The sequence below is a fragment of the Manis pentadactyla genome, chromosome 11 (genome assembly GCF_030020395.1).
Source record: "Manis pentadactyla isolate mManPen7 chromosome 11, mManPen7.hap1, whole genome shotgun sequence".
Classification (NCBI taxonomy): Eukaryota; Metazoa; Chordata; class Mammalia; order Pholidota; family Manidae; genus Manis; species Manis pentadactyla.
In genome coordinates, this window is record NC_080029.1 from 90,073,180 (window position 1) to 90,085,226 (window position 12,047).

The window sequence follows — 12,047 nt, forward strand, 5'->3', positions numbered from 1 at the left end:
TATGGCTATAATATAACTTAGATACATTTGAGAAAATTTGCTTATACAGTATAATGCATAGTTATTTCTACATATTCTTAAATTACTTTGAACCTTAACGGTCTAATAATTTGCCTGTTACTTATTCTAATTCTACTAAGATAAGATACTTCATATGAATTATAAACTTTGTCAGAAGTATTATAGGCACATCTCGTTTTACTGTGCTTTGCTTTATTGCTCTTCGCAGATACTGTATTTTTTACAAAGTGAAGGTTTGTGTCAACCCTGCTTTGAGCAAGTCTGTTGGTACCATTTTCCCAACAGCATTTGCTCTTGTGTCTCTGTCACATTTTGGTAATTCTTGAAATGTTTCTTTTTCCTCATTGTTATATTTGTTATGGTGATCTGTGATCAGTGATTACCACTCACTGAAAGCTTAGATGATGGTTAGTATTTTTTAGCAAAGTATTTTTTAATTAAGGTATGTACATTGTTTTTTTTTAGACATAATACTATTGAACATTTATTAGATGGTAGTGTATTATAATCATATTTTTATATGTACTGGGAAACCAAAAAATTCATTTGACTCTCTTTATTGCAATATTCAGTGTATTGTTGTGGTCTGGGACCAAAGCTGCAGTATCTCCAAGGTGTGCCTTTATTTCTGTTAGTGTTCAACAAACATTTAATCATTATAAGTATACAGTGTCATAACTCTATCCTAATGATGTCCCTTACCTGATAATTTCAGATTTTTGATCACCATGCTGAAGAGGATGTTGGTAAAAATGCTAACAGTGTATTGATAAAAAGCCTGAGCAGGACACCATCTAGTTGCAGCAGTTCCCTGGATTCAATCAAGGCTGATGGTACCTCTCTGGATTTCAGCAGTAAGATCATGAAGTCTAAATAATGGAAGTCATTTGCTTACTTAACTAATAATAAATATATTTCAATTCAGGAGATACTTGAAATTTATATAAGCTTTTTGAGAGTTACAGATAATTGATAAGTAAAATAATAGCTTATTTTAAATTCTTGGTTATTTTAATAAATTGAGAAGTGATATACCACAAAGGAAAGAGTGATTTCCTTAAGAGGCTTATAATTTGTAGAGAAACAATGAATGTAGCCTTAAAACTGTAATATATTTTGTCCTACAGATGACTTTCTTCCTAGAAAGATCCTAGTGGATAGCTTCAGGAGAATGAACCACACATAAACCTGAACGATAACTAAAATAAAGTTTACAATTTAATTTTGACTTGTTCATCACCTCAATTTGCTTTACTTGTAGCACACCGTGATAGTCAAATGGAATCACAGTTTCTGAGAGACGCTATTTCTGAAGAGAACTTAAAGGCGGTATGTTAAAATACTTTTCAAAACAACTGATTTCCTTTTTTCTCTATTTTTAATTTTTAAAAAATTATGAAATGTTTCAAGTATACAGAAGACTAGTTTCTTTGTTAGAGACACAACATGGCGATTCATCATATAGGATAGAAATTATAATTAGAAGACCTATGTTTTGTTGGTTTTTTCCCCCCAATTTTACTCCTACTGAATAAACTTAAGAAATAATATTAGATAAAATCTGCTCATTATAGCTTACAAATATCTTAGTAATATTTCCACAAATATATGCAAAATACTTTAAGCTATTTAGAAATAAATGAAATGGTTATAGTCAAAATGAACTCATCTTGAATGATCATGCAAACTTTTTTCTCCCGCAGAAACTCAAAGATGGAAGAATAACAGTAAAGGAGTTCTTTATACTTCTTCAGGTCCACATTTTGATACAGAAACCACGACAAAGCAATCTCCCAGCCAAAGTAAGTGCAATTTCTTGACAAATAGCAATGTTTTTTCTTTTAAATCTGTTTATTTATAAAAATTAGTTGTGCCCTAGGCCACAAAGATAACATTAACAAATTGAAAAAAAGTGGCAATTTTATGGGCAATATCATCTGCTATTAATCCCATAAAGTTAGAACTAATAAAAAGACTAAAACATTCTTAGCTTCTTGGAAATTAAGAAACACACTTCTAGATAACTCTTAGATAAAAGAGAAAATCAAAACTATGCAGAAAGCAAAGTAAAAGAGAATATTTAATACCAATCTATGGGACATAGAGCAAAAATTATACTTAACAGGTAATTAAAAGCCTCAGACATCATTGTTATAATAGAAGATAGTTTTAAGATATGGAATTTTGAATATTTACTTTAAGAAATTGTAAAAGGAACAATAAAATAGCATGCAAAAAGAGGCAGGAAGACAGAATTACTGCAGGGAAATGTTAAAGCTAATGAAATAGAAAACAAAAATTAGTAGAAAGGATAACAAATCCAAAAACTGTTACTTTGAAAAGACATAAAACTCTTAAAGAGCCTAAAAAGAAAGTGAAAATATAGATGATTAAGAAAGAAGACATGTCCACAGATTAAGAAAAATTGAAATAATTTTTTTTTGATCCATCAATTCTGACAACAAATTTTAAAACAGCTATTCTTTTTTTTTCTTTTTTGGTATCATTAATGTACAATTAATTACATGAGCAACATTATAGTTACTAGACTCCCTCTATTATCAAGTCCCCACCACATACACCATTACAGTCACTGTCCATCAGTGTAGTAAGATGCTGTAGAATCACTACTTGTCTTCTCTGTGCTGTACTGCCTTCCCCATGCCGTGCCCCCCCCGCCACCTTATGGATGCTAATCGTAATGCCCCTTTTTTCCCCTTATCCCTCCCTTCCCACACAACCTCCCCAATCCCTTTCCCTTTGGTAACTGTTAGTCCATTCTTGGGTTCTCTGAGTCTGCTGCTTTTGTTCCTTCAGTTTTTTCTTTGTTCTTATACTCCACAGATGAGTGAAATCATTTGATACTTGTCTTTCTCTGTCTGGCTTATTTCACTGAGCATAATACCCTCTAAAAACCCTGGATATTCTTAACAAAATATAAATTATCAAAATTAACCCAAGAACTGGAAAACTTTCAGTAATTACCACTGAAATTTTTATTTTACAATTTACCATTAAAATTGTCACAAGGACCAGATGAGTCCTATCTAACTTTTAAATAACAGACCCATACATATATGGACATTTGGATTATTACAAAGATGACCCTGTAGAACAGTAGTCTTTTTATAAATGGTGTTTTATCAGTGGGATATCCACAGGGAGAAAAAGAACCTTACCTGTACTTCACACTATACACAACGATCAATTCTGTACACCAAAAACACAAGTGACAAAGTTAAACTTGGACTTCATCAAATAAAAACTGTAGTGCTTTAAATGGTATTATGAAGAAAGTTAAAAGACAACCAACAGAATGGCAGAAAACATTTACAAATCACATATCTTATAAGACCCTTGTATTCAAAATCTATTAAGAACTCTTGCAACTAAATAATAAGACAACCCAATTTAAAAAGTCAAAAGGATCTGAATAGACATTTCTCCAAAGAAGGTATGCAAATTGCTAATTATCACAAGAAAGCATGTTCGGCATCATTAGTCATTAAGGAAATGAATATTAAAACTGCAATGAATTATTCACATCCACTAGGATGGCTGTAATCAAAAAGATAATAAAAAACAAGTGTTGACAAGGAAGTGGAGAAATTGGAATTTTCATACATTATTGGTGAGAATGTAAAATGGTGCAGCCACTTTGGAAAACAGTTTGCAGTTCCTCAAAAAGTTACATGAAGAGGGGATTAAAGATGGTGGTGTGAGAGGAGAGACAGAGGCTTCCTCCTAAAACTGGATACAATTAGAAATTTTAATTGGCGCAACTAATCCTGAGAGAACAACAGGCATCAGACTGCACACACCTGGAGAAAAGAGCAGACCTCAGCGAACGGGGTAACGTACCAGAGCTGTGGCTCCACGGGACCTGAGGCCCTCCCCCACCCCAGCTCACCGGCGGGAGGAAGAGAAACAGAGCAGGGAGGGAGTGGAAGGCTTGGGACTGCTGAATACCTAGCTCCGGAGATCTGCGCTGGGAGCACAAACCTACATTTCATGGTGCTTTCATCATATTCTTCTGATTACGGGGTTGGAAAGCTGGGACAGGCGGAGTTGCTGGGGAGACTGGGATTCCGGCTGCTTGTGGAAAGCAGGGATCCATATCCGGCAGCTCTGGGACAAAAGCTTATACCTGTGTGCTCGGCCCACTGGTTCAGGCAGTGGAGACAGGCACAGCATCTAGGAAGCAGGGAACAGCTCTTTCCTTCCCCCAGGCACCAATACCACCCCCAACATTGCTTCAGGAGCTGAGCAGCTCCAGAATAGAGCTTCTGGACACTAGAGGGCGCCATATACAAATAGGAAATGCCAAGGAGACCTGGACCAGAGTAAAATTATTAATACAACTCCCAAGAAAGATTTAAATGATATGGACCTCGTGACTCTTCCTGAAAGGGAGGTCAAAATAAAAATCATCAGCATGCTAATGGAGGTACGGAAAGACATCCAAGAACTCAGGAATTAATTCAGGTCGGAGATCCAATCGTTCAAGAGCACGATGGAGGGTATTAAAGCAGGTTGGATTCGGTGGAGGAGAAGGTAAGTGAATAGAAACTAGAGAAATAGAAACTAGAGAAGAGGAATACAAAGAAGCTGAAGCACAGAGAGAAAAAAGGATCTCTAAGAATGAAAGAATATTGAGAGAACTGTGTGACCAATTCAAACGGAACAATATGTGCATTATAGGAATACCAGAAGAAGAAGAGAGAGAGAAAGGGATAGAAAGTGTCTTTGAGGAGGTAGTTGCTGAAAACTTCCCCAATCTGGGGAAGGAGATAGTCTCTCAGGCCATGGAGATCCAGAGATCACCCAACACAAGGGAACCAAGGAAGACAACACCAAGACACATAGTAATTAAAATGGAAAAGATCAAGGATAAGAACAGACTGTTAAAAGCAGGCAGAAACAGAAATAAGATCACATACAAAGGAAAGCCCATCAGGCTAACATCAGACTTCTCAGCAGAAACCTTATAGGCCAGAAGGGAGTGGCATGATGTATTTAATGCCATGAAGAAGAAGGGCCTAGAAACAAGATTACTTTATCCAGCAAGATTATCATTTAAATTTGAAGGAGGGATTAAACAATTTCCAGATAAACAAAAGCTGAGAGAATTTACCTCCCACAAACCATCTCTACAGTCTATTTTGGAGGGACTGCTGTAGATGGAAGTGTTCCTAAGGTTGAATAGCTCTCACCAGAGGTAATAAAACCACAGTAAAGAAAGTAGAACACAGATGGGAAGATGGCGGCGTGAGTAGAGCAGCGGAAATCTCCTCCCAAAACAACATATATCTATGAAAATATAACAAAGACAACCCTTCCTAGAATAAAGACCAGAGAACACAGGACAATATCCAGACCACATCCGCACGTGAGAGAACCCAGCGCCTCGTGAAGGGGGTAAGATACAAGCCCCGGCCCGGCAGGAGCCGAGCGCCCCTCCCCCCAGCTCCCGGCGGGAGAAGAATAGGCAGAGCTGGAGGAAGACGGAGCCCAGGACTGCCGAACACCCAGCCCCAGCCATCCGGGCCAGAGTGCAGGGCCCTCGATACTAGGAAAGCAGGGCAGCAACAACAGTGAGCGGGCACTGGAGGCTGGGCCACAGAGGACATAAGAAAAGCGCGCGACCATTATTTTTTTTTTTTTTGCTTTTTTGCTGTTTTGTTTTGGTGAACACTTTTTGGAAGTCTTAAAGGGATAGGGACCCCAATACTAGGGAAACAGGGCAGAAAGACCGGTGAGCAGAGGCCTGAGGCTGGCACCGGAGAATAAAGAAAAACGAATGACCACCTTTTTTGTTTTTAATTAAAGACTTTTTTTTTTTTTTTTTAATTTAAAAATTTTTTTCTTTTTTTTTTGTTGGTCGTTGTTTTGTTTTGGCGGGTGCTTTTTGGAAGTCTTAAAGGCGCAGGGCGGGTCACTTAATCCAGAGGTAGGGAATCCAGGGATCTCTGGGCACCCTAACCCCTGGACTGCAGGGAGCAGGGAGGCCCCTTAGGGAGATAAATAGCCTCCCAGCAGCTCATGCTCCAATGCGACTCCACCATTTTGAAGTAGCTGCCTGAGCCAGGCCACGCCCACAGCAACAGCGGAGATTAACTCCATAGCAGCCGGGCAGGAAGCAGAAACCCTGTCTGCGCGCAGCTGCCCAGCACAAGCCACTAGAGGCTGCTGTTCTTCCAAGGGAAGAGGGCGACAAACCAACAAGAAAGGAAGTCCTTCCAGCCGTCACTCGTCCCAGCTCTGCAAACTATTCCTATCACCATGAAAACGGAAAGCTACAGGCAGACAAAGATCACAGAGACAACACCAGAGAAGGAGACAGACCTAACCAGTCTTCCTGACAAAGAATTCAAAATAAGAATCATAAACATGCTGACAGAGATGCAGAGAAATACGCAAGAGAAATGGGATGAAGTCCGGAAGGAGATCACAGATGCCAGAAAGGAGATTGCAGAAATGAAACAAACTCTGGAAGGGTTTATAAGCAGAATGGATAGAATGCAAGAGGCCATTGATGGAATTGAAATCAGAGAACAGGAACTCATAGAAGCTGACATAGAGAGAGACAAAAGGATCTCCAGGAATGAAACAATATTAAGAGAACTGTGTGACCAATCCAAAAGGAACAATATCCGTATTATAGGGGTCCCAGAAGAAGAAGAGAGAGGAAAAGAGATGGAAAGTATCTTAGAAGAAATAATTGCTGAAAACTTCCCCACACTGGGGGAGGAAGTAATCGAACAGACCACGGAAATACACAAAACCCCCAACAGAAAGGATCCAAGAAGGACAACACCAAGACATATAATAAATAAAATGGCAAAGATCAAGGACAAGGAAAGAGTTTTAAAGGCAGCTAGACAGAAAAAGGTCACCGATAAAGGGAAACCCATCAGGCTAACGTCAGATTTCTCAACAGAAACCCTACAGGCCAGAAGAGAATGACATGATATATTTAATACAATGAAACAGAAGGGCCTTGAACCAAGGATACTGTATCCAGCACGACTATCATTCAAATATGACGGTGGGATTAAACAATTCCCAGACAAACAAAAGCTGAGGGAATTTGCTTTCCACAAACCACCTCTACAGAATATCTTACAGGGACTGCTCTAGATGGGAGCACACCTAGAAAGAGCACAGCACAAAACACCCAACATATGAAGAATCGAGGAGGAGGAACAAGAAGGGAGAGAAGAAAAGAATCTCCAGACAGTGCATATAACAGCTCAATAAGCGAGCTAAGTTAGGCAGTAAGATACTAAAGAGGCTAACCTTGAACCTTTGGTAACCACGAATTTAAAGCCTGCAATGGCAATAAGTACATATCTTTCAATAGTCACCCTAAATGTTAATGGGTTGAATGCACCAATCAAAAGACACAGAGTAACAGAATGGATAAAAAAGCAAGACCCATCTATATGCTGCTTACAAGAAACTCACCTCAAACCCAAAGACATGTACAGACTAAAAGTCAAGGGATGGAAAAACATATTTCAAGCAAACAACAGTGAGAAGAAAGCAGGGGTTGCAGTACTAATATCAGACAAAATAGACTTCAAAACAAAGAAAGTAACAAGAGATAAAGAAGGACACTACATAATGATAAAGGGCTCAATCAAACAAGAGGATATAACCATTCTAAATATATATGCACCCAACACAGGAGCCCCAGCATATGTGAAACAAATACTAACAGAACTAAAGGGGGATATAGACTGCAATGCATTCATTCTAAGAGACTTCAACACACCACTCACCCCAAAGGATAGATCCACTGGGCAGAAAATAAGTAAGGACACGGAAGCACTGAACAACACAGTAGAGCAGATGGACCTAATAGACATCTATAGAACTCTACATCCAAAAGCAGCGGGATATACATTCTTCTCAAGTGCACATGGAACATTCTCCAGAATAGACCACATACTAGGCCACAAAAAGAGCCTCAGAAAGTTCCAAAAGATTGAAATCCTACCAACCAACTTTTCAGACCACAAAGGCATAAAACTAGAAATAAACTGTACAAAGAAAGCAAAGAGGCTCACAAACACATGGAGGCTTAACAATACGCTCCTAAATAATCAATGGATCAATGACCAAATCAAAATGGAGTTCCAGCAATATATGGAAACAAATGACAACAACAACACTAAGCCCCAACTTCTGTGGGACACAGCAAAAGCAGTCTTAAGAGGAAAGTATATAGCAATCCAAGCATATTTAAAAAAGGAAGATCAATCCCAAATGAATGGTCTAATGTCACAATTATCGAAATTGGAAAAAGAAGAACCGATGAGGCCTAAGGTCAGCAGAAGGAGGGACATAATAAAGATCAGAGAAGAAATAAATAAAATTGAGAAGAATAAAACAATAGCAAAAATCAATGAAACCAAGAGCTGGTTCTTCGAGAAAATAAACAAAATAGATAAGCCTCTAGCCAGACTTATTAAGAAGAAAAGAGAGTCAACACAAATCAACAGTATCAGAAACGAGAAAGGAAAAATCACGACGGACCCCACGGAAATGCAAAGAATTATTGGAGAATACTATGAAAACCTATATGCTAACAAGCTGGGAAACCTAGGAGAAATGGACAAATTCCTAGAAAAATACAACCTTCCAAGATTATCCAGGAATAAAACAAAATCTAAACAGACCAATTACCAGCAACGAAATTGAAGCGGTAACCAAAAAACTACCAAAGAACAAAACCCCCGGGCCAGATAGATTTACCTCGGAATTTTATCAGACATACAGGGAAGACATAATACCCATTCTCCCTAAAGTTTTCCAAAAAATAGAGGAGGAGGGGATACTCCCAAACTCATTCTATGAAGCTAACATCACCCTAATACCAAAACCAGGCAAAGACCCCACCAAAAAAGAAAACTACAGACAAATATCCCTGATGAACGTAGATGCAAAAATACTCAACAAAATATAAGCAAACCGAATTCAAAAATACATCAAAACGATCATACACCATGACCAAGTGGGATTCATCCCAGGGATGCAAGGATGGTACAACATTCGAAAGTCCATCAACATCATCCACCACATCAACAAAAAGAAAGACAAAAACCACATGATCATCTCCATAGATGCTGAAAAAGCATTTGACAAAGTTCAACATCCATTCATGTTAAAAACTCTCAGCAAAATGGGAATAGAGGGCAAGTACCTCAACATAATAAAGGCCATCTATGATAAACCCACAGCCAACATTATATTGAACAGTGAGAAGCTGAAAGCATTTCCTCTGAGATCGGGAACTAGACAGGGATGCCCACTCTCTCCACTGTTATTTAACATAGTACTGGAGGTCCTAGCCATGGCAATCAGACAAAATAAAGAAACACAAGGAATCCAGATTGGTAAAGAAGAAGTTAAACTGTCACTATTTGCAGATGACATGATACTGTACATAAAAAACCCTATAGACTCCACCCCAAAACTACTAGAACTGATATCGGAATACAGCAAAGTTGCAGGATACAAAATCAACACACAGAAATCTGTGGCTTTCCTATATACTAACAATGAACCAACAGAAAGAGAAATCAGGAAAACAACTCCATTCACAATTGCATCAAAAAAAAAAAAAAATACCTAGGAATAAACCTAACCAAAGAAGTGAAAGACTTATACTCTGAAAACTACAAGTCACTCTTAAGAGAAATTAAAGGGGACACTAACAGATGGAAACTCATCCCATGCTCGTGGCTAGGAAGAATTAATATCGTCAAAAGGCCATCCTGCCCAAAGCAATATACAGATTTGATGCAATCCCTATGAAACTACCAGCAACATTCTTCAATGAACTGGAACAAATAATTCAAAAATTCATATGGAAACACCAAAAACCCCGAATAGCCAAAGCAATCCTGAGAAAGAAGAATAAAGTAGGGGGGATCTCACTCCCCAACTTCAAGCTCTACTATAAAGCCATAGTAATCAAGACAATTTGGTACTGGCACAAGAGCAGAGCCACAGACCAATGGAACAGACTAGAGAATCCAGACATTAACCCAGACATATACGGTTAATTAATATTTGATAAAGGAGCCATGGACATACAATGGCGAAATGACAGTCTCTTCAACAGGTGGTGCTGGCAAAACTGGACAGCTACATGTAGGAGAATGAAACTGGACCATTGTCTAACCCCATATACAAAAGTAAACTCAAAATGGATCAAAGACCTGAATGTAAGCCATGAAACCTTTAAACTCTTGGAAGAAAACATAGGCAAAAACCTCTTAGACATAAACATGAGTGACCTCTTCTTGAACATATCTCCCTGGGCAAGGAAAACAACAGCAAAAATGAGTAAGTGGGACTATATTAAGCTGAAAAGCTTCTGTACAGCAAAAGACACCATCAATAGAACAAAAAGGATCCCTACAGTATGGGAGAATATATTTGAAAATGACACATCCGATAAAGGCTTGACATCCAGAATATATAAAGAGCTCACACGCCTCAACAAACAAAAAACAAATAACCCAATTAAAAAATGGGCAGAGGAACTGAACAGACAGTTCTCCAAAAAAGAAATACAGATGGCCAACAGACACATGAAAAGATGCTCCACATCACTAAGTATCAGAGAAATGCAAATTAAAACTACAATGAGGTATCACCTCACACCAGTAAGGATGGCTGCCATCCAAAAGACAAACAACAACAAATGTTGGCGAGGCTGTGGAGAAAGGGGAACCCTCCTACACTGCTGGTGGGAATGTAAGTTAGTTCAACCATTGTGGAAAGCAGTATGGAGGTATATCAAAATGTTCAAAACAGACTTACCATTTGACCCAGGAATTCCACTCCTAGGAATTTACCCTAAGAACGCAGCAATCAAGTTTGAGAAAGACAGATGCACCCCTATGTTTATCGCAGCACTATTTACAATAGCCAAGAATTGGAAGCAACCTAAATGTCCATCAATAGATGAATGGATAAAGAAGATGTGGTACATATACACAATGGAATACTACTCAGCCATAAGAAAAGGGCAAATCCAATCATTTGCAGCAACATGGATGGAGCTGGAGGGTATTATGCTCAGTGAAACAAGCCAAGCGGAGAAAGAGAAATACCAAATGATTTCACTTATCTGTGGAATATAAGAACAAAGGAAAAACTGAAGGAACAAAACAGCAGCAGAATCACAGAACTCAAGAATGGACTAACAGGTACCAAAGGGAAAGGGACTGGGGAGGATGGTTGGGTAGGGAGGGATAACGGAGGGGAGAAGTAGGGAGGTATTAAGATTAACATGCATGGGGGGTAGGAGAAAAGGGAGGGCTGTACAACACAGAGAAGGCAAGTAGTGATTCTACAACATTTTGCTATGCTGATGGACAGTGACTGTAAAGGGGTTTATAGGGGAGACCTGGTATAGGGGAGAGCCTAGTAAACATAATATTCGTCATGTAAGTGTAGATTAGTTATACCAAAAACAAAGCAAAAAAAAAAGGGCAGTTTCTGTGTGGTAACCTCCAATGAGTTCTACACAAGGGTATAAAGGGCATATAAAAGTGTAGGCAAAGGGTCTGTTTGCATCTATACAGAAGATCAAAGCCTAATTGGGCTATCCCGAAAATGAACTAAATTACGATATGAAAGAGAACTTCCGACATCGGCACTCTCTGGAAGACTCATGCCAGAAGATGATCATCAAAAAACCCCAGCAAAGATCCATGCACTGCTACAGCTGTAGATGCACTCATCCCACCAGTTCCTGGACTTGCCATGGGAATGAGGAAGGAGATATCCAAGCTGCCCTGTGCATACAGTAAAACAACAAATTTGACTGGATCTATACTGTTGGAACTCAACCAAGAATTAGGAGAAGTGCAAATTGTAGCGCTCCAAAATCTTACAACTACAGACTATTTACTGCTAAAAGAACATAAGGGATGTGAACATTCCCCAGGAATGGGTTGTTTTAATTTGTCTGATTTCTCTCAGACTGTTCAAGTTCAGTTGGACAA

At 38.7% G+C, this 12,047-nt stretch overlaps 1 protein-coding gene across 2 annotated transcripts in view; it reads left to right on the top strand.

Moving 5' to 3' along the window:
• Window positions 1-12,047, top strand: part of KNL1 (kinetochore scaffold 1) — a 122,163-nt gene that overhangs the window by 63,226 nt on the left and 46,890 nt on the right. Inside the window, exons 11-13 of one of the 2 annotated variants that reach the window (XM_036923842.2) lie at window positions 737-875; window positions 1,283-1,350; window positions 1,725-1,823. In XM_036923842.2, the coding sequence (XP_036779737.2) occupies window positions 737-875; window positions 1,283-1,350; window positions 1,725-1,823 (306 nt within the window). The remainder of the gene's footprint in view (window positions 1-736; window positions 876-1,282; window positions 1,351-1,724; window positions 1,824-12,047) is intronic. The other variant, XM_036923843.2, reaches the window with a different exon arrangement.